General features: G+C 34.2%; 2 protein-coding genes and 1 pseudogene across 4 annotated transcripts; 1 reads left to right on the top strand and 2 right to left on the bottom strand.

Annotated features, from left to right (window-relative positions):
* Positions 1–2592: 2592 nt before the first annotated feature.
* Positions 2593–4529, top strand: LOC110416464 (nodulin-26-like; annotated as a pseudogene). Its single transcript, XR_016351214.1, has 5 exons — positions 2593–2819; positions 2921–3139; positions 3245–3458; positions 3865–3919; positions 4047–4529. The product of XR_016351214.1 is annotated as a nodulin-26-like (transcript).
* A 130-nt stretch (positions 4530–4659) lies between these two features.
* On the bottom strand, positions 4660–9404 carry CRY1 (cryptochrome 1). Of its 2 annotated transcripts, XM_021428460.2 has the most exons (5): positions 8690–9403; positions 7754–7972; positions 6766–7472; positions 5345–6150; positions 4660–5015 (listed from the first exon to the last, which is right to left on the bottom strand). In XM_021428460.2, the coding sequence occupies exons 1-5, from the start codon at positions 9000–9002 to the stop codon at positions 5012–5014; spliced, it is 2049 nt and encodes a 682-aa protein (XP_021284135.1). In that variant the 5' UTR covers positions 9003–9403; the 3' UTR covers positions 4660–5011. The 2 variants fall into 2 exon arrangements, with proteins under 2 accessions (XP_021284135.1, XP_021284136.1); XM_021428461.2 differs by lacking the exon at positions 4660–5015 and having other exon boundaries at positions 5341–6150; positions 8690–9404.
* A 10701-nt stretch (positions 9405–20105) lies between these two features.
* On the bottom strand, positions 20106–21600 carry MYB93 (myb domain protein 93). The gene is made up of 3 exons (XM_021428984.1): positions 21425–21600; positions 21184–21313; positions 20106–21054 (listed from the first exon to the last, which is right to left on the bottom strand). The coding sequence occupies exons 1-3, from the start codon at positions 21555–21557 to the stop codon at positions 20307–20309; spliced, it is 1011 nt and encodes a 336-aa protein (XP_021284659.1). The 5' UTR covers positions 21558–21600; the 3' UTR covers positions 20106–20306.
* Between the last annotated feature and the right edge of the window lie 1948 nt (positions 21601–23548).

Below are 23548 nucleotides of genomic sequence, written 5' to 3'. Positions count from 1 at the left end.
AATGTCCCAATAAAATAAGGTGTCATAAAAGGAGAATTGGGGAAAAGAAAGCAGAAAAGGATTTTCAACTTAATCTTTCTCCATAGATTTCCTTTCGGAAAGGAAGGAAAGGGACAGAGAAAGAAGATGGGGGGCAAGGGGGGAATAATAAAACAGGGTTTAGGAAGAATTTGTGAGAATCGATACACGTGTCAAACGTTTATTAGTTTATACTGTCAAAATAATGTAATTCTCAACTTGAGAGAATGAATTACTTAGTGGAACACATCATCTTGTTCATTTATTAGATTATCCCAAATTATGATTCTCTTTTAAATAACTACAATAATGGGATTATTCCTGAGTCCTTCACACCTCTTTTTCCCTTTGAAAATGATGACAGCTTCTATACCCACCACCAGGGCTTCCTGTTTCAGTGGCGCGCAGCTGCTTCATCCCCATAATAACATAGGGCGTATTCATTAGAGCTTTAATTATCAAAATTATTTGAATCTTTTAGCTGATCCTTATCTCTCTCTGCTATAAAAAGGCCGTTGACTTACACTGCGGCTCCGTGGCTCCCAATCGAATCCGATGCTTTGATCTGTCAAAATGTTTGCAGTACCTTTGATGCTTCTATGTATAAGGAAACCATACATATGCTTAATGGCTGATGAATTATGAACCCTAGCTAGCTAGGCTTTATGGATTATGCCCTACAAGACAGGTGCGATTTCTAGTCCTAGCATTCCATGATTCTTGTGATATTGCTTCTTAGTATTATGGCACCCAAAGAACCGCTTTTAGTATAGTTTATCAGATCACCCAGCACATAAAACATTTTACATTCAAGTGAAAAGGTTCATTCTTAATCTTCATCTATGGTCATAACTTCGCTTAAGTATATGTATATTTATATAAATAATTTTTGAAATGTAATGATGATATTTTATAAAAATTAAAATTTTATGTTTATCATGATTTTTTTAATATAAAATTAGTTTTGCATGAAATTAAAGCATATGTTTTGGAAAAAGAAGATGAATAGAATTAAACAGTTTAACTGCATATAATATAAATAGCCTTCACATCCAAGATTCATACTTGTGTATAAGGGGAAGATATGTAGCAACTTTGGACCAGCTGGTTTTTCCATTTCTTTTGTCCTAGCTTTGGCTATCATTATTAGATGAATCTCTTGTGAGATATCTTTGCATCCCATAATCTTGGCAAGGGAGATGGACTTAGTATTGGGAAACAGGTCACAAGGTCACCGGCCCCTCTTCCTGCTCTCTTCTGTACAATTTGTCTAATGCAAGATCCTTCAGTAAGAAGTTGGGGGTTCATTCATGCATCCCATTAAATCTCTATCAAATCTTTATCAGAATAAGGAAAATAAGTAGCAAAGTTGCAAATCTTGACAAAATGGTGCCGAGAGGAATCTTGTAATTTCCAGCGCTAAAGAGATATCATTTTTAATTACACTAGAAGAGAAGCCTCAAAAGCATTTTCAACAAAGTGAAGAACATCTTTTACTCAAAAAAAAAAAATAATAATAATAAAGAACGTGTTGAGCAATTGACTGCTATGGAATCCTGATTCGCCGAAAGTGTTCGGAGAGTGAGTGACATTTCCCCCCCGCGGGCCGCCCGGCTGAAAGTTATTTTTTCCTAAGGAAACAAAGGCCTTGCTCTAAATTTTTGTACGAAATTGGCTGGCTAACCATGTGGAGCAACTGTCTTTTGGACCCCTACGAGTTTCTACAACTTCTTAGCGACATATAACTGTAACCTTTTTGCTAGATAGGGTATAAAATAAAACATATACCATTGAGAGAACTCGTTACAGGCCAAGCCCCTCCTACACAATTAACCAGATGGACAAAGATAGCAATTAACGGAGTTCTTGATGCACTCAACGAAGTCAGCTAATCAAAACTTGGGCACATAAAATTCACCAAAACACCCTACAGAATATGCTACTATCAAATCTTAAAGACTAGCCAGCCAGGTCGGCCTAAGATTTCTACAATTACAATGAAGATATCGAGCCGCATACTAAAAGCCACAAATTAAGGCGTTGAATCCTGATTATAGACCTACAAGTCTTTTTCCTTATTTTCTCTGTCTGGAATGTACTTATTCCATTTTCTGAATTTACAAGCTATACTGACAGGGACAAGTCACTGGTTTTTAGTTCTTAAAACCACGATTTGCCGACTGACACTGTGGTTATAGTGTAGCCAGTGAACAGTCTGAATTAGCAGGAATTGTCTAGCTATCTTTGTCTGTCAAGAAAAACCATTTCAAAGAAACAAAAGGAAATGCCCTTAGTTGAAAAGTTCTGGTACAAGTCTTTGATACCATCAAATGATTCCAAATACTTGCGGATATGACTTCCAAATGGTTGTTCTTAACGTTGAATCGGTCTGGTTTTTAATAAAATAATAAACAACAGATTGATTACTGTGCAATGAAGCCCAAATGTTGAGTCCAGAGCAATTTAACAAAGAATCCCTCTAAGACAATGCCCTTTAGTTAATTTTTCTCGGTCTTCCTTTTTTTTTTTTGTGCCTGCCAAGCCAGAAATAATATAAAGCTACTTACAAACAAGTTCTCAACCCCAATTTGGTCTAGCTTCTAAGAGCTACAATGGCCAACACGCCTTCAATTACTGAAGAGTTTTCCCCTAAACTTTCACCTACAAAACACACTATTATGGAAGTGGTCTCCCCTAAACTTCCACTTCCTACAAAATACTCTATTATGGAAGAGGCAAAAGCTAATCGTTCACAAGAATTTTCCATTAACCATGACATCCCTCCATCAAACTTACAAAAGGTAAAAATTATATTTGCTTTTTATTTGTCACGCACTTCATCCTGATTACATGACAAATATTGGTCTCTTGTGATAAGTACTATTCATTTTTCTGTGAACAGACTGTTGCAGAGCTTGTAGGCACATACTTCCTTATCTTTGCAGGTTGCGCGGCAGCTCTTGTAAACAAAGTTCAAACACTAACCATCGTGGGAATAGCAATAGTATGGGGCCTAGTTCTGATGGCAGCAATATACGCACTTGGGCATATCTCTGGTGCTCATTTCAATCCTGCAGTCACTCTAGCCTTGGCTGCTGCCCGCAAATTTTCATGGAAACTTGTAAGGAATTATTAGAAACAATTTTACCTTTTACTGCAACATATATGTTCGCTTCTCTTTAGTATCAACTTCATGTATTAAAACCTGGCTTGCTTCTCCGTCAAGGTACCTATGTATCTGTTGGCTCAATTGCTGGGAGCAACCCTCGCTAGCCTGACCCTCAGGGTATTGTTTGATGACCAAGGTGGCATCCAAGTAACAATGACCCAATACAAAAATTCAACTAGTGATCTTGAAGCCATCACATGGGAATTCATAATCACTTTCATATTGATGTTCAACATATGTGCTGTCGCTACTGATCAGTGATCACAGAGCGGTATATTGATTAAGTTTGTAGTAGTTGCTTTTGTTTTACCTGCAAATATTTGGCGTACCTTAGAAGTTCTGCTTTCAATAACTTCTCTGGAAAGACGTAAGATAGAACAAGAGTTGTTGAACTTTGCTTTATGTTCTTTTCAATTCCTCAGGAATCAACTTGAGGGATAGGTTTTGGCTTCATGCATTGACCACAATTCCCATTATTCTTATTTTCGTCTCTCCTTTTCATTTTGGTCTGTTTGAAAACAGTTGAGTCCAAAAAATAAAAATGAACAGCTGGAGAGACCAATAGAGTTTAATCAATCTTTTGTTTCTCGCGAGATTATTGCACGGGCTGACATTTTATACGTACAAATATTAATCATGATAATTCTGAATCTTTGATTGACTAAAACAGAGCAGAGATATCGGTGGAGTTGCGATGGGTGCTACACTGCTGTTTAATGTAATTATAGCAGGGTAAATGAACTTTCCAGTACCATCTCAATCATTTTTGTACTTCATTATTGCTCTAACCATTCTTCATGCACAATAATTTTGATCATACCATACGTCATAAAATTTTTGAACTCCTTGTATCTGGCAGGCCAATCACAGGAGCTTCAATGAACCCTGCTAGAAGTTTAGGCCCTGCTGTCGTCTCTGGTGTTTACAAAAACCTATGGGTCTTTATTGTAGCTCCTATTCTTGGCGCGATGGCTGCAACTTTGGTGTACAGTATACTTCGAGTGCCTTAACCAGAAAAACCTGACGAGAGCACCAATAGCATGTATAATGAACTTTATATTCACCCTGAAGTCTAATCCATAGCTATCCTACTCTCATAGATGGAGAGGTCATCAATGCATTATTTTGATCTATGCCTGACGGCAATGTTACAATAGTCTTTACAAAGGGAGCCCACTCAATTTTGCCTGCTGATCAATGCGTTTTTTAACTAAGAACTTCCAAAACCAAATGGAACAAATACGAATCAAAGAATTGGACGAATATAAGGTTACAGCATTTTGGAAAGAAGCATTCTGCTGTCATTTTTCCAACCTATAGCCGTGATGTGGTAGCATGGGATCGCTGAACCTTTCTGGTTTCAGTGACCATGCGTTGTACCGGTCCTTTGTGACCGGTTTATAAATAAAATTGCTGATTGAGCCCAAAAAAAAAAAATAGCTGTGATGTGGTCAAAGCTGGAAAAACAAATAGATAGCACAACTATGAATTACGATAAATAACTTCCTAATCAGTTAAAAGTAAATACACAAACCTGGTTTTATTAGACGACTACACATTTCTACCATGACTCTTTTCCCTTTCTTAAGACAAATTACTATACAGCAGAACTATGCATATGATACAATAGGGGGAAAAAGATGGCCAATCAGCTGCTGTATCAATTTTAAGTTTCATACACATAGCAGGTCAACTGCTGATCAAGTTAGATTGGTGACTCACAGATGGGGGTAGATAAAGAGGCATGCTATCATCGCATTAGCCCACAAGGGCATTTTGGCATTCTCCAACTGCAAGATTCCAGTCTTTTGGGGTGTATCTGTTTCACCTGTGGTAGACAAGACAAAGATTAGGACTTGAGATTAAAACGAGTCATATCATGGAAGTCGATGCGGTAACACTTCAATAATGCTTACATTCAATTATTGATGAATTTGATACATCTCAAGTATTTTAGAACTCCTATAGAGCCAATATGTTTAATTTGCTAGCACCTGTGCTAGTCCTTACTAGTAAGATGCAATTTCAAGCAAGCATCTTCAGCCAGGAAGGCGCTTGCATCCAAATTTCATTGTGACACCAATCAGAGAGTAAAATTTTAAACTGCAAACAGAAAAATATGGACAATCCCTGGAAAAATGATTCAAATTCTCTTACCCAGTTTGAGATAATCGCCTCCAGTTTACTATTTGGTGGGACTGTGGATGCCTCTGCAAATAAGTTGAGCTCGCACCAATACTGTTTTCATCACCTATGAACTGCTCTGAATAACTAGAAGATGGAGGAGACCAAACTGGAACAACTCCTCCATCCCTCTCTCTCCTACCACTACTACTAGAAGATTCTGCTGTGGAATCCTCAGCATTTCCCACCACCATTGGGATATTAAATTGCAGAAAAGTGTTATTGTTACGAACTGTTTGTGGAATTCCTTGGTTTAATATGTCTCTTTGTGGTTCTTGATCTATACTTACATTTCTTGGAACTTCTGCTCTGCTCTCTTCTGCTGAAGTTCTAAGATCCAAAGAAGGTTCTTCCTCTTCTCCTCTCACCAAAGAAGAAGTCATGCTAGGCACCATCTGATCCTCATAACGCCGAGTTGTAGCTGGAGCATTGTTCCTTGCTGGTTCAAGGTTTTCCTCCATTTGTATGTCTTGAGGAAAGGCATATGGCGCTGATTCAGAAGAGTCTCCAAGGCCTTCCTCAGTTCCATTTTCAATTGCAGCCCTTGAAGCTGCTTCTTGCTGCCACATCTCTGAAAGTGCGTCTTGCAACCTGGCTTTTGCAGCATCTATTCCTACAATAGGCAGAGGGTAATTTGACCCAAGCTCAATTCCAGCAGCTTGAAGAACAGATTCAGGAGCATTCCATGGATGATGTATCCAATCAGTTGGCAGTCTTGCAAGTTCAGGAAGCCACCGTCGGACATATTCTCCATGTGGGTCAAACTTGTAACCCTCAAACTGTAGAAAACTTTAATTCAATGACAAAGCTGGCGCCATATATCATTCAAGATAATTTTGAATAAATGTAAATCCATATAGTATATTTTAAGTACATTCGGCTCTAAAGGATTTCTTATGCTTTTGATAAACAAATGTCACTTGAAAAATGGCTAGGTAGGACTAGGGAGGATAGAGTAAAATTTTTGCAATACAAGCTTCAGTTTCCTTCTGCAACATTTTCATATTTATGCATGCAAGCATACTTGAGATTAGGAAACAGTTATAGTCACGTAGAGCTTCAATTGCTAGAGACAGTGAAGTTCAGACAGAGGTATCAAATACCCAAATGATTCAGATCTCAAACAGATTTTTTTCAACAAAATAAGAGGACTAGTAACATGAACTTTCATAAACTTACTGCTAACACTACTTTTTTGAGGAACAGAATCCTTAATCAAGTTAACATGTCAACTGAAAGTGCCACAAAAGACAGCTTAGGATATAGAATGAGTTTAAAACTGGTAACATAATTATATCATTATAATTAGTGGAAATATGAATTTTTTTCAGGGTGCATCAGAAACCAAGTAACAAAACAAACTGCAAGACCACTAACTAAAATTTCAGCCAAACCTGTGGATTATCTATGCGGTCCAACTCGCGACCATCTGGGAGAGTACCAGATATATACTGCCAACCAAGAGCATCGCTTTCTAAGTCTGCATCCAAGAGGGTATCCCAAAAATACTTCATACCCCATCTCCAGGGAAGCAGCAGAACCTTTACAAAGAAACTAGAAACTACAACTCTTATCCGGTCATGTAGCCAGCCAGTGGCCCACAACTCTCTCATGCCAGCATCCACCAGTGGATAACCAGTTCTACCTTGTCTCCATGCCTTAAAATAGCCCTCATCCACTACCCAAGGGAAAAACTTAAGATGCCCAAGAAGAGGCCTTTCATGACTGTAAGGATGGTTAAAGCTCAAGTATCTTGAATATTCCCTCAGTCCAATTGACTTGAGAAACAAGTTCACACTCTCTTCTCCAGCCTTGTTCCCTTCATTGGCCCATAGAACCTGCTTGATGCGGACAAGATGAAAGACTTTTCTCACACTCACTTCCCCAAAATGCAAGTGGGGGGAGAGAAATGAGGTTGTAGCACTATCAGCCTTTCTTCTATTCTTAGAGTACTCAATTAGAGGTCCATTAATGAATGTGGTCAATGCCTTATCAGCATTGCTCCACCCAGGTGACCATGCTCGAGCTAGAAGTGCATTGCTTCCCTTCTCTGATTCATCCTCAAACACCAACGGATCCGAAGGGCAGTTTGACACATCACCTATATCAGAGAGACAATAAACATGTACCATGTAAAAGAAGGATATAAAGATAGATAATATAAATTTTAACTTCAAGGAACCGAAATCACAGAGCTAGAAGGTTTCAAGCTAAGCCTGACTTTCCAACTCTTACGTCGTTAAAGTTCACTACTATTGTAAGCCAAATATGTTAGATCGCCATTATCTATCAAAATCAAACGCATTCACAATAGGGAAAAAGAAGGAAACTGATTGATAATGGTGATTAATAAGTCAATAACAGAATTCAAAGGAGATCAACCTGAGATTATTCTCTTAGGTGGAAGAAGTGGAGCCTCAGGGTCATAGGGCATGCTAAGGTATTTTTCCCAAAAAGCAGCAAAAGTAGTGAAAGGGCGGCCCTGAGCATCATTTACATCCCAGGGTTCATAAAGTAAATCTGCATTGAAAGATCGCACTGCTACACCATGGGCCGTTAATACCTCCTTTGCACGATGATCCCTAACCAGTGATATAGGATCTGAAAAGCAGCAAATTTTCTCTAAATGTTAAACATAGAGCCTTTTTCTTTTGCTTCCCTAAACCACATCATGGGAAAAATAAAGAACCTGACAAGCTCGTTGAAGGAAATTTCAGATTTACTCAAAATTTGTTTAGCCAATTAAAGATGCTAATACTTAAACACTAGCATAAAGGAAAATGTGATCATTTCGACGGGAACTGGCCAATCTTAATAGTGTCAACAAAGGGACGATTCATAGGCAACCTCCAAGGAAAGAAAAAAAAAAATGCATACTGGGAAACCCAAAATTGCGTAAGGCCTATTTATGAACAAACATAAGCAACAGAGAAGAATCAATCAACCAATCAGAAAAAAAAAAAAAATTAGCCAAGTTTGAAAGCAGCTTGACTAGTGAATGACAAGAATCTAACTCAATTGGTGCAAGGCTCGTAAGACTCGATTATTATATTAGAAACAGATTAAAATAGGCAAAACCCAAAAGAAGGTGAAAGAGAAAAGCATAAAAGGAAATAAAATAATAGCCTCAAAATGGTCAATCGACATGATCCATGTAAGACCCATGCAAACCAGCGTAAAAAATAAATACTTTTTTGTCATTAATACACAGCAAGCAGTAACACAACAACAAATTAAGACAAAAAATAAACAATATTCTTTTAGTTATCCAACAAAAAGGGGGGAAAGGGAATGAAATGAAAAGAAAAGAAAACTAACCATACAAGTGATTGAAGAAAAGCTGAGTAGCACCAGTAGATTTAACAACCCCAAGAAGAGAAGAAACACTATCAGTAGATCTCTTTGTGATGAGACAAGAACCGAGACTCCTCAAAGAAGAATCAAGATGAGCCAAACTCTGATTAAGCCACCACCTTGACACCCTCCCGGGGTAATAATGGCCTTCTTCTTCAGGTGCCCATATAAAAACTGCAACAACAGCACCTGCTCTAACACCAGCTGCAAGTGCCGGATTATCTTCAACTCTGAGATCCCTCCTGAACCAAACTATGCTACAAGCACCACCTGACATATCTCCCAAAGCTCATCAAACTAAAACTGGCAAAACTAAACCTACCTTTTATCTTTTTCTTAACTATATACCATGGCCAGGAAATTCTTGTTGTCTAATTAAAAATCTTATCTTTTTTGCTTTTGCCAACAGGAGTAGCTTGTTAGTATTATTCTTAATGGGAGGAAAAACTGCATGTGATTATAAGTGGGAGAGAGAGGTGTGGTACTTATCTTTTACCTCTTGTTGCTTATTTATTATGTATTTATGTTTTTCTCTCCTTAGTTTTTTGGTTAAATTTCTACAAATGAATCCTGGTTGTAGTCTTTGAGGACCAGGTGCAACCAAAAAGCACTTGGCTTGCCCCTTGGACACAGAGAGAGATAGAGAGAGAGATGTGTTCGGCGAGTGAGTGAAGAGGATTGGCTAATGGAGTGGGGATACAACAAATTGATAGGCAATTTGTAGCCACAACTTTTATTTTCTAGATTTTTAATTTCCTCTTATCCTTTGCAAGAAAACAAAAATCCACCCACCCCTCCAGTTGCTTCTCTAATCCTCTCTCTTTGACAGGGTGGAAAAACAGTGAAATGAAATATTGCTCTATTTTCTATGTAATTTCAAGATATTCAAAGTCATTTTTGTAGATTTCCAACAACAATAATTCTGTCCATGTCTTTGGGAGTCCCCCACTCCCTCTCCCCCTCTCATGCTAAAATGACATGCAATGTATCATTTGTCAATGTGTTCTATTGTTTTTTGTTTACGCGGAGAAGGGGCCTGTGTTTTGTGGTTTTGATGAGTTTGTACATGACTTTGCTTGCATCTGATTCTCTTTACCTTGTTTTTGTACATAGCGATTATATACATGATATTATTATCTCAACTTGAGACTGCATTGGAAGCTTGGGCATTGGAAGGGGACAGCCAGCATGGGGAAGATAGGTATGCAGACTACTTGGATTTGGCATTCCCTCCACAGGTGGGCCTACCCTTTTCTTTTTTTGGAGGTCTTCATAAAGTTCAGATTCCATATGTGTCACTGTTAAAAGTGATTTATGATGGTGTCCCTCTCTTCTCTCTCTCTCTCTCTTCCCACTAAGTATTCTCATTAAATTTGATTATTATTGTTAATAGTAGTATAATGCCTAGATGAATATCATTACATCAAAATGATCTCTTTTCTCCTGTAAAGATAAAGGAAAGAAAGAAGAAAGAGTTTTTACATGTGCTACTAAAAGATTAGACGTCTCAGTCATCTACTAAGGTGTTCTTTTTTTTGTCTAATATTTTTATTTATTCATCACATAAATCTTGAAGAATTGTTAAAAGGGTTTTAGTATCATACTAGTACGAGCATGGACTAATGAGCATGCGATTTTACCAAAAGAAACGAAGAAGGAACTGCTCAAGCTCAAACTGAAAACACCATGTGGAATAGAAACTGCTGCCTGTAACATAATTAATAAAGACTGGGCCAATACTAGCAGTAGGTCAGGTCCTAATCAAATCCAAATGTACACAAGATGAAACATAAATAATTAAAAGCAGAATCTTCTTTTTCCTTGCATTTCTCACTCAAACAATATGAAACTTTTTCAAGCTAATTAATTTCCGTTCCTAATTAATTAGTCATAATAAATTAAAATGATATTTAGTATTTTATAATTCAATGTGATTATAAAAAAATAATATTATAGTGTTTAGTATATAAACAAAGTAACAATTAAAACACAACTAAAATAATATTGTAACGTTTGGTTTACAAGTAATTTATATATAATGTCAATTTTTAAAATTATTTTTATTTATTAAAATATAAGTTTAATATATTTTTATTTATTATTATTAATTTTTATATGATATCATCTCTAAAATATAATTTTAAGATCATATTTTTTTATTTTTTATTATAATCTTATATATTTTATATTTTTTAAAAAATACTATAAATTTATTGATAGTCACCATCACTACTAAGAATAGTTAAAAAAATCTCTCGAAATGTATATTAAAAAAATAAATTATAACATTGTCAAATATTTTTAATAAAATAATAAAATTAAAAAATAAAAATATTTTTAAAAATATTACAAAGTAAAATGTAATATGATTATTTTGATTTTGAAGTGCAATTAAGTTCCAGTTACATTAATTTATTATAACAAAATATTATAATATAATTTAATTAAATACATTATAAGAAATATGCTTACACTTTGCTTACACTTTCTCTCAAACTAATTGTTACTTAAACTTCGACACCTTGAATAAAAGAAAATAAAAATAAAAAGTCATTTTAGGTCACTCTCCAAGCAGTTGGAAGTTCAAAGTTTGTACAATTCGAAGTGTACCATGTCCATCTGTCAGCTCACATCTAGCACCAATTCTCAAAGCATATCATCCTCATCATTAATCATATTTATGACAAAAAAAACTCTTTACATCATTAATCATCCTCACAATATCTTTAGGCTGCTCTTTACCTGAGATTTTTTTTGGTAGTAATTTCTGTTCTTATAGATTATTTGGTCCTTGGGATTCTATCTTTCTTTTTTTTTATGCCATTTTGGCTTAAATGTTTCTTTCTTTTCTATTTCTACTCACAACAGCTTTATAAAATGTGGTCCGACATGGGAGAGCAACCTATAATTGAAAGTTAGATGTCCAGCATGCCTGAAATAACATGATCCACAGGTAACGTAGATCTTATGTTTGCAGCTAATTTGTACTACTATATTATTGGCAAAATATTTCTTTCCTATCTTAATTTAAAGAAGAATGGTTCAATATCCTCGTTAAAGTGTCTAAATATTTAAATGATTTTTTTATTGAAATTAAGAAAAAAACTTTATCATTAATTGAAAATCATTAAATACATATTACTAATAATTGATTAAAAAAATAAAAAATAATTAACAATTAATAACATTGTGAGAATTAAAAAATGACAAAAATAGAAATTTATTAAACATGTAATTAAAAAAGTGAAAATATATATTATTTTCTTAATTATTTTTAATTCTTAAATATTTTTAATAAAAATAAAATAAATATTTGTTGAACACTTAATTTAAAAAATATTTATTAATTATTTTAATTTTTATATATTTTAATATAATGAATTATACTATTATAAAATTTATGAAAAATTTAGGCCTAAAACAAAACTTTATGATAATGCCGGTTCTAAATTTAAACTCGAGAAATGAGGTACATGCACAAATTATAATGGTTTAATTGGAAGTTATTTCCACTATTCTTGGATAAATAACAGGCCCATCCAGCTTTATATTGTTTTCCAGCATGATAATCATTTATAGAGTTACCGAATGTCTTTTGTACGATTGTGTTCAGGACTTGGTGCCTATTATGACCCCAGCCTTGACTTGTTCTTTTCTTTTATGTTTTTTTGCCCATTAATAAATTCCATGTTTTCTCTCCATCACCCATTTTCTGCAGGTAATCAATCACTTTCCACATCTCTTCTTATGCTTAATTTAACTTCCTGTTAAGGCATTTCAAGTTTTCAACGTGGAAAGAGGAGCTGGAGTTGTAATCAATCAATTGCAAATTTTCAATCGGAATCAGGGTGTCAAAATTATCTGACCAGAACCAAGTCAATGTATAGGTACAATTATCGTGGCGTCGTGTCAATGAATAACAAAATGCCTTTCAATATTCATTTAAATTGGTAGTCCAATAATTTGAACCGTAGACCCTAGTTAATTATTAGTCTGGACTCATGAAAAAAAGTAATGAAAGGTATATTTATTTACAATATTTCTTAGAATCTATAAAAAAATATTTGTGATATATTTTTATAGAATTTCACGTATTTACTAAAAAAAGAATCAGGTGGTAAATTGTTTATTTAATCAGGATTATACTCATTAGAATCTTTAGATATTTACTTAAATTTAAGGTCAATTAAGTGGTATTTTAAAATTAAATAAGCTTAATTTATTTTATGTTTATTTTAAATAAATATAAAAAAGTAGTACTCTTAAAGCCTATTTAGCTTAATTTTTTTCTAACTTAAAAGTTATTATAGTTCTTATGAAAAATAATAACATTTAGAATTAAACTGAAATTATTTAGTAATTTTTTTTATAAGTTACAATTCTAGTTAAAATTATCATAAAAGATTTTTTTTAAAAAAATAATATTATAATTATCTTTAACAATGAAAATATCTTTGAAACAAAAATAAAAATTTTCTTATATTTTTTAAAAAATAGAATAAAAAGCTTTCCTGAAGTTCTTTTTTTTAATTTTTTTTAAAATTTATGTTTGGTCTGATTTTTACTTTTAATAGATAAATAAGTTGAAAAAAAATTAAGTCAGATAAACACTTATCTTATTTTTATTATTATTTTTTTAATTTTAATTTTTTTAAAAAATAATTTTATCTTTACTTTAAGAATTTATGCACATAACGTAAAACCTTCTTTAAGCCTTTATTTAATTTTAATTTGTGCTCATGTAAAATTGAAGGTAAAGTACTGTTTTATATATTTTACTAATAAAATTTAAATAAAGTAATTGAGCTCTGTGAGAATTTTCAATTAAAAAAAATAGTAATGGAAGGGGGAGAGATAGAAGAAAATGTACTATTTTAATTTGTTATACATAATTCATGAAAGAGGCCAGAAACTTATAAAATATCATTATTCGAATTGAAATAGTCACAATTATTATTCTTTTTACTTTACTCTTTCCTCCTTTTTCCATTTCTCTCTCCTCCTTTAGACATGGTGAACTTTCCAGGTGAGATGTCCACCCACGCATCACAGACCGGGCCGCATTTGCAACCCCGGCCGCCCAGGGTCACCTAATCGAAGAAAATGTCCAGCAACACCAAGTACAGAATTTTAACATATTACAATGTATTCTGGATCACTGTTAAACACTCAAACATAAAAACCGGTCTCACAATAGCTTGTCCTAAGTCAGGTTTCTTCTCATCTACTTCGAGTCTGTCGAACTGTACATGCGAAGGGTGAAGCCACTGCTCCAATAAAATTGGGCTCTACCCAAGTGATTCCATTCCGTCCCCATCAACGACAAATGAAGCTAGTACCAAAGCCAATACCCCATCACTTTTGTTTAGATCAACAAGGAAGGATGGGAACTACAAATGGAAGTGGTGAATGAAGAGAAAGAATCGGTGGCAGTGAGGAGAAAAAGCAAGAGAGAATCTGTGAAGAGAAAGGAATAAAGGATAATTGAAGATATTAAATTCTTTTTGATGTTTTTTGACTAACGGCATCGGATAGAGATCTGTCAGGAGCGCTTATGTACTTCTGCCCCAGGGTTGACGGCGCGCCCGGGTTGAAGAATGCTAAGCATGCAGTTATCACTAATAAATTCTTTGGGCAGGCGTATTGTGAACTAAATTGATGTGCAGGTGTGAATGTATTCATCAAAATTAAAGAGAATTACACTTTTTGCACAATATTTATTGATGATGAAGTCTGACTTAACTCCAAAGCAACAATATTTCCGTACATAATATACTCAGATAACATACACCTAGATAATGATAGATAATAAATGTAGCCAAACTTTTGTAAATTAATACACTTAGAAATAATGAAAGTTTATTAATTAATCAAGATATTTATTTAATCGATAAATTATTAAATTATTAATTTATACATCAATTAAATTTTTTAATACTTAATTTAGGTATAAATTAATTGTTTGGTATCACCTTACTAGAGCCTATCTCGCTTAAAGATAAAATTAAATAACAATCACATTGCACAATTTTCTTTTATAATAAAATAAGATTATACTATAGTTTTTTAATGTACTAAAAAAAGTTAGAGAAACATAATTTTAAGAGAAAACAATTAATATTGGAGTCATATTTTATAGAAACCTCTTAATTGAGTCATGTGTATATATATAATTTTAATGTATAAGGAGATTGTTAATTTATATATGAAGTGAAACTCATGTGTTTTTTATATGTGTTATTTTAAAAGTTTAATAAATTATTAATTTATCATATTTATCTCAAGTAAGGATCGATCAAAAATATTATTTAATAAAAATTATTAATTTATCACATATTACTTTATAAAAACTATATTTTATAAGGATTAGTTCGATTTTGATGAATTGTGCGAATAGCTCCTCAACTTTTTAAATATAAATATTAAAATAACTTATTAAAAAATTATACTTGATAAGTTATTTATGTGACTGAGTTATTAAAAAGAATAAATTTATTATTTAATTAATAAATTTAACTCATGTAAGGATCAAAATTTCTTTTATTCAGCAATTTCACATCAATGCCAACAAAGTGTTTATTTATATTATTCCGCTAATGTTTTTTTAATTTTCTATATATAATTTCGGGTGCATGAAGCTTGTTCCGTCTAAAGAGTGGTAAAATGTAAAACCGATGAAAAGAAGGGTTTCCAGAGGCTATCGTACGATAACGAGTGCAATGGGAGGTCCAACTCCGACGCATCGAAGAATCTCGGAATCGTCTACCGCTGCCTTCGAGCACGTGCGATTGTACGTCTTTCCTTTGGTGGGGTGGGTTGAAGAAATCTTTTTTAAGTGATTTTGTGAACTAAACTTGGTACAGTGTGGGCAACATGCATTAATTTCTTGGAGAGAAGTCGATTTGTCAAAAACAATGTATTGGAAGAGAGTGAGAGATGAGAGGAATGAAGCAACCACCAAACTGGTTGGGCCTTTCACTGCCAAACTTGTTCGGTGGAGTTATAGTTTCAATTCTTCCAACAACCGCTGTTGGTTATTGTTTTGTGAATTGTCAGCGAGTTTCACTCAGTGACAATTCTCTTTTGTTTTCGACTGCATTCGGATGCAGTTATCTCCGTACGGGAGAATTGGAGACGAGTCAAATGCTCTATCCTAATATTTCCTCCTTGATTTAGGAGCAGGGGCCGAATGCTAAATCAGAAATTGTACTGCTACTGATAAATAATCTCATTGATCTCTCCTTCTAAGTCACAAATCACAAGTCGGTCACTCCACTATTTTAACCATAAGAATGACGGCTTAACCCTCTTTTTGCATGGTAACGTAATTTAACAATGATTGAACAATCCCAACCGAAAAGACACAACTACATCAGAAAAGATAAGAAGTTCTGCTGAATTTCCTTTTTCTAGGCCTGCCCAGTAGTGATGTTGGGCTACTTGGTTATTTTGGTGGGTAACAGCAGCAACTAGCAGCTAGTAGCAGTATAAGATCACAATATAATTAATACAAAGAAAGGGAAGGACAAGAGCAGGGTGTACGGGTTCAATTTCTACAACAGTCAGGTTTAGCAGCAGACTGCAAGTGCCATGTGAGTGTGGTCCGCTCATCTGTTGGTGTCTTAACTGCCATTGCCATTTGGCCATGAATATGCTCAAATGGTCCCCTCCTAGTCCTACCCCTCTTCTCAACCACCTTCGAGCACAAGCTCCTTTCTCGGTATTTTGAAATATCCACTATCAGATGATGATCCAAATAAAAATAAAAATAAAAGTTGGTATCAGTTTCTCTCCCTCACCCCCTCCCTTTATTCAGGGTTCCAGGACGATGATACAATACAGCAGTCGTACTGTTATAGTACTATTGGTTTTTTTTCTTTTTTTTTTTTAATTTAATATTTGGAAACAGATGGTTCGAACTTATTTCATGTATCATCAAGGGTTGTAAACCTGGTCAGCTACCAAATGCTTGGACGCTTAGTTCAGTTTTTTCTCCTTGTATCAATATACGCTATTCATGGCCGCAGAATTAGACTTTTGTGCTGAAAAATCCCATCAGTACTGTCAATGTTTCTCTTAATAGGATATTTCGTTCACAGATGGAAACACATGTATCATAATTTCAAGAGTGACGGGCCACCAGCCTCCAAGATACCTATACGAAACCAACCAAAACTCGTTTGTTTTGTTCAATCATGTTCCTGTTGCTTGCTACAGCTCTTGACCTTAATGAATTTAATTCATATACGTTATATATATCTGATATAAATAGTTCGAAATAGAATTGGTGCATGTTGTTTGGTCAAGTAATTGCCACCAAAATGATGCACACCATAAATCTTGATTATTCATGAAATGAATTTGAAATCTTGATCTATAATGCATGATTAACCTTTTTTTTCTATTAATCTGTTGTAAACTTATGCAAGAAGTTCATACATAAATTACAGAATTTTGCATATGTTACTTGAATATAAGCATGAATATTATTTTTATAGATGATTAAGATCTCTAACCGTAAGAACTTGAATCCAACCCCAAAGATATATCAGGCTTTATGTTTAAACAGCTTAACATATTTTGGGCCTACCTGGGAGTGAAGAGAGTGGGCCTACATATGGGTTGGGCAATCGAATTTGTTTTGGGCTTAATCTGGAGACTACTGTATTAATTGGCCTATCCATGGTAGATATTTATTTGGGCCATACCTGATTTTGAGAGAAAAGACTGTATGGCCCGGTGACCATTCTTACCCAATAAGGGAAATTCACTTTTTTTCACCAAAATATAAAAAGGAAATGTATGAAACTAAATGACTAAAAATTAAAAGAAAAAAAACTCTCCTCTCAAAGAAGAACATGTAGATTGATTATGCCTTTTTTTCTTCTTCTTTTGGTGTTGTACAGTAATTTCCTTTGATCTGTCTTTTTTTTCCTCAGCTTGTTAAAATGGTGGTTGAGATATATGAATCGTTTGTTTGTGTGATTTACAATTAATTAGGTGGACATAATTGTGTGTCTGAATTCCTATTGCGTGCGGAAAGGGAAAAATGGAACATCATCACAGAGAGTAATAACTATTCATTTATGATAAAAATGGAAAGTCCTTGGAGATGTTAGTCTAAAGGTTTCTTGCTTTCCATTTTTTGTACTTTAATGACTAAAATAGATGACATATCATTCAAATAAATGGAGTTAAATTTCAGTACTACTAATATAAAACATGGGGTTTGCATGATACACATAAAAAGAAAAAAAAAACAGAAAAGAAAGCTAGCCAAAACCAAAATTAAACAAAATGCATCTATACCTTTTACTGGCCTGGACTGTAATTGAAGAAATAATCAATCAAAAACAGGCAGGACAATATCTTCTTTGTAATCATCTTTGTGTTTGTTACTATGTAATGTATGATTATTGTATTGTCTTTGTTTAAACTATTGGTTTTAACGAAGATAGTACTTTTCCTTTTTAATGAAAATATATATATATATGTATGTATGTATGTATGTATATAAAAATAAATGAAGAAGAGTCACACAGAAGAAAGTGTGGACTCCATCGATCCAGGAAGTCTCAGTACAGAAAAAACAGCAGAAAATCAAGCTGCCCAGAAACAGAAAGAGGCAGCAAGCAAAAATCAGCACAAAACAGCTAATCAACACAAAATAAACAAGGAGAAGATGGCTTTCTTTATTATGTGAATCTCATATAATATAGTCTTTATTAATATATCATTATTTAGTAAGTGATAAGTAAAAAAGAGAAACCTAAATAATCCAATTTGAAATACACTTTTCATCATGGAGAAGTGGGTGTTTTCACAGAATTTATAATGGTGGCGAACTGGTATAAGCAGAAGTCTAGCATCTGTGTAGTTGTAAGGGAGGATCCACACTGCTCAGGTTTAAGGAAAAGGGAAGTTTTACATGCAGGAGGTTGGGGTAAAGTTTTTCATTTAAGAGTTGTTACGAACATGATTTCTTTTCTGTCAAGGGATTGACTGTCACACCTTCAAATTAACCAATCCAATATATTTACAAAGTCTTCAGAATTAAAAGCTAATATATCACACATGTCAACCACTTAATGGAGTGCTGGTCGAGTTCAATCTTTTCTGCGAGAGTTGCCTCAAGGTTCATTATATATATATATAGTTAATGCTAGCTCTTGATTGAAGTCGAGTTGGTCATGCTTGTCAAAGCAACATAGAAAAACAGGATCCGGTTAGGTTTCTTCTCCTCCCATATCATCCTATTTAAAAGAGAAAGGAAAATTTTCACCACCTAATCCTACCCCATATATTGGATGCTACTCAAAGTTTCTTATGTCACTGCAAGAATTATATATAGTAAGTATGTTCATGAAATCTTCGGCAATGATTTATTTATTCTGGTTTAGACCTTGTAATTAACTACGGAGCAAGCCGGGATTCGATCAGACGAGCATACAGGTGGTGGTCATGCATAACAATTCAGTGATGGCTACGAGTGGCAACATCAAGAAAGGGATGTTTTGTTTTATGGGCAAATATTGCAATCATATGGAGTTTGTGATTGGTATATGAAAGTGGCAGGTGTGGAGTACTGAAGCTGAAAAATATTATATGCTATAAAATTTGTTCTTAATTAATTATAATTAAAATGTTTGATTCATACCAAAATAAAGATTGTAAATCTTTGTCCTTGTGTGCTGTGTAGCTATATATTGTAGATACCGTCTTTTAAATATATAAATATATATATATATACATGAATAATTTAATTAAAAAATCTCTAAATTTTAACTCTTTTTTAAAAGATAGTAAAATTTAATTCTTATAAGTTTTAAAAGTAATTTATATACTTGCCAATTAGGGAAAAAATGCAAAACGGATATTTAATTTGGAACAGAAAAAAGTATTGTGGATATATCACATGAGTCAAATCTTGTATATGCCTAATCAATTGTCTATATTTATTTTACTGCTAAGATCTTGTATACTGATCATTAAGTATCTGATCACAGGTGAGCTTTCAGAGCCTTCACCGGAATAAATACATAGAACTGGAATTTTGAGTTACTTACCATTATAATAGAAAAAAACCGATAATGAAACAAAAGAAATACTTACAAGCACTACTGCATACGACTAAATAAAGCCCTGATCATTTTTTTTTTATTTTCTCCGCTCATTTCAGTATTTCATCAATCTGATAGATCACTCTTCTTTTACTTGCATTTCTTGAGGATGTGAATGCATGGAAAATCCCTACATCTATACGTTATGAACTGATTGTATGGGGTTCATTGACCTCAATCACAATTCACAACACATGAAATTGATTACAAAAAAAAAAAATTCTATATAATTACCAGATGAAAAAGTTTCAAGGAAAACCGTGGTTTGATCATATGATTATTATCCCAAAAGTATGTACACAAAAACATGTGTATACATATAGGCTGTATAAGTGCATAAATGTTGGGGAACGAGAGGGTATACAGGAGAACTAATTAAACATGAGATGCAATCAGTATTTACAGCAACAGCAAACACTGGGAAATGCAAACTCCAAGACTATCAAACTTTTAGATACCATCTAAGAAATCTCATGCATGATTGAGTCCTCGAAATAGAGTTCATGCCAGTATGGAGAAGCTGCTCCATTGTAGCTAGAAGTACTGCTTACATCTCCTGGATTGCTGATTGATGTCTCAGTTACTGTGGGAGGAAGGGTAGGGGATGGAAGAAGCCATGATGAATTATCGGTTTGGTTATCTCCTTGGCTGACGATTGTAAAGCTAGAACAGTGGCCCATCTCACTGTTCAATGCTGTTTTCTCACAGTTCAACGATGTTTGGAAACTGAAAGGGACTTGTGGGTCTGGCAAGTGAGATAATAGAGCGGGATGGTGGAGTGGTTGAGAGGTAGTATTTCCAAGTGAAATTGGGGCTGGATTTAGAACCTGGTTTTCTTTAATATCTGGAACTGATGAATTTAATAAGTTGAAAGCTTCCATGTCTGCAATGCCGTTCTGGGAATATGAGTTATTGGTCATTGAAGCTGCCGATTGTACAAGAAATTGCAGGTATTGAAGCCTAGCCAACTGAACAGCTTCTGCCTGCAATCTTACAGTGTGGTCATCTAATGGATTTGTGCTCTCCACGAGGTCTCTAAGGTTGGCCAGGGCTATGAGTTGAGGCAAGCTAGCAAAGATGTCAGTTCTTGGTTGATGGGTCATTGGATCAATTCCCATCTGAATCAGCTTTTTCTTTAGATGGGTATTCCAGAAGTTCTTGATTTCATTATCTGTGCGGCCTGGTAGATGTGTTGCAATGGCCGACCACCTTTTACCCAAAAAAAGAAAAAAGATATGACTAAGAAAGTCTGTATAATGACAAGAAATTTAATTAAAACACAGAAAAGAGAAGTGACTTTCACTAGTATTATATGAAATCAAATTTGGATGCATTTACTTGTTCCCGAGGATGGAATGCAAATGCAGAATTGTTTGCTCTTCATCTTGAGAAAATTTCCCCCTCTTGATATCAGGCCTTAAATAATTTGTCCACCTTAGCCTACAGCTCTTGCCACATCTGTTGAGACCTGAAACGGCAACCATTTGTTTTAGTCATAAAAATGAAGATGAAGAGGCATCCTCCTCAAGGAAAGGAAAGGAGAGAAAGAGATTAGTTAATTAGGTTTTAAAATTTGAACCTGCAAGCTTAGGCAAGGCTCTCCAACTGCCATGGCCGTGCTGCTTTATGTACTGAACCAGCTTTTGGTCTTCTTCAGGAGTCCAAGGTCCTTTCTTGAGGCCATTCTCATCACAACAAGGAGATCTTCCCATGTCGTTTCTATCCTCTCTTCTATATTTGCTTTCGCTTTGCTTGCTTTCCTGTGTCACCGCCAAAACTCATCAGGCATGCTATTTATAAACAGTCTTTAGTGGTAATACTTCCTGTGTTTGATCGCTAATTATTAAAAAGAAAAAAATTTCTATGACTTTTGTTTGGCCATTAAGATTGGGACACTTCTTCCTCTCAAGCTTATTTCACTATTAGACTAGAGACATGCCAGTCGCCTTCTTTAAAAGACCAATATATCCTTCAGCTTTTATATCTAGGCAATAAAAACATATATACTTTGTGAGAAAAAATGTCGGATACATCGGGAAATGTGAAAATAAAGGGCAGACTGTAATGTCTTTTTCAAGGGCTCCCAGGGAACTCGCGAATCGGGTTTCGTAAAGCTTGGCGACGCGAAATTGGTCAAAGGGAACCCATTTTCAACCCACTTCATGCACGCAAAGGGGAGCAGAATATCTTTCGTCATATACTGCCTGCATGGCTTCAAAATTTCTAACGTCGTACTAATTATTTTGGATTTCTTGATGAGACTTGTAAATTTTGGGAATCTACGTGCCAAATTACTCAATCATTATAAATTGAGCAATATTAATTATTTACTATATTTTCTTTCTGTAATACGACACATGTAGTGACAAGTATAAGACAATGGAAGTGCAACAGGGTCGATTGATGAATGTCGTACCATGAATAAAGCATAAAAGGAGTCTTGATAAATACTTTTATTTGACTATGAAATTCTTAGGCTAGTTTTAGAAGGGAAGTAGGAAAGGATTTGGTCTTTAAAAATTAATTAAGATACTAAAATGTCTAGCCTAAGTATTCCAGTATATATTAATATACTTTAATTTAATTGTTGTATATATATATATATCATTATCAAGAAAAAAATGGGAATATTTGAGAATTAAGAAAGGAGGACTTGGTTTTCCCCGTTAAGCATGCACCTAAATGTTTGTACATCATCAAGGCAAAGATGCATGCTTGAACCCAACTTCTGGCTCTTAAATACATCAAAAACTTTTAGTACGTCTTCATGATTATTTCAACATAAGATAACTGACAGGGAAAAATCTAGGGAAATCATCATCGATTAAATTTAATAACATGGGTGAAAATTATATTGCAACCAACAAGGTAGCTAGCTGTTTTGTTAGGAAAAGACAAACTAGGATATTTTGACTTAGGGTTTGTGCATGGTTGGAATAGAAGTTGGTGCAGCAAACACCCCCAAATCAACACCAGTTTTTTTTTTTTTTTTTTTTTCTGTAAATAAGTCATAAAACATTCTTCACACGATAATTTGTTCAATTGCATTTGTTGCTGGCTTTGTCTTCATCTTTGTGTTTTGTTGCAGAATTTTCCTTTCTTTGATATCCTTTTGGTTTTTTTTTTTAAAAAAAAAACTAAAAAAGCAGAAGGTTATCCTGTGGCACAAGCCAGTGCTTTCTTTTTTGAAAAAAAATGTTTTGTTGAGGAAATAAAAGCTACCAACCCAAACCAGTTTATAGGTTCGTCAAATTTTGAGAAAACCAAATTTAGACAGCACGAGAATCATTCAGCAGAAATTGTATCTTTGCATTTGTAATCATTCAACAAAAGGCAGATAGTATATGATCATGGCAAAAGTCCAGCAATAACCTGAAAAAGTGACTCTCATATGTGAAATGAACCTTCCTACTATTCAATTATCTAGTTTCACATAATTGCATTTTCTTTTCAGTTGGTTACAATTGGGTATGTAAACAAAGAACATATCCTGTAAAGATTTCCATTTTTTGGGGGGAAAAACAATGACCACTGAGCTAATTATATCCACAGAAATTTAGACTTGCAATGTCTATTGGTTATTCCTGGGGTATTTTGGAGATTGCATTAATTTCTGGGCTCTTACTTGTGCAAGATTGGGAACTTACCTTATTTCATAAGCTAAGCTCTTTCAAACCTAAACTCTTCTTTTATTCGTCAATGC

The sequence above is a fragment of the Theobroma umbraticum genome, unplaced genomic scaffold (genome assembly GCF_002168275.2).
Source record: "Theobroma umbraticum cultivar Fairchild unplaced genomic scaffold, ASM216827v3 scaffold_51.0, whole genome shotgun sequence".
Classification (NCBI taxonomy): Eukaryota; Viridiplantae; Streptophyta; class Magnoliopsida; order Malvales; family Malvaceae; genus Theobroma; species Theobroma umbraticum.
This window is presented reverse-complemented; position numbering and strand designations above follow the sequence as displayed.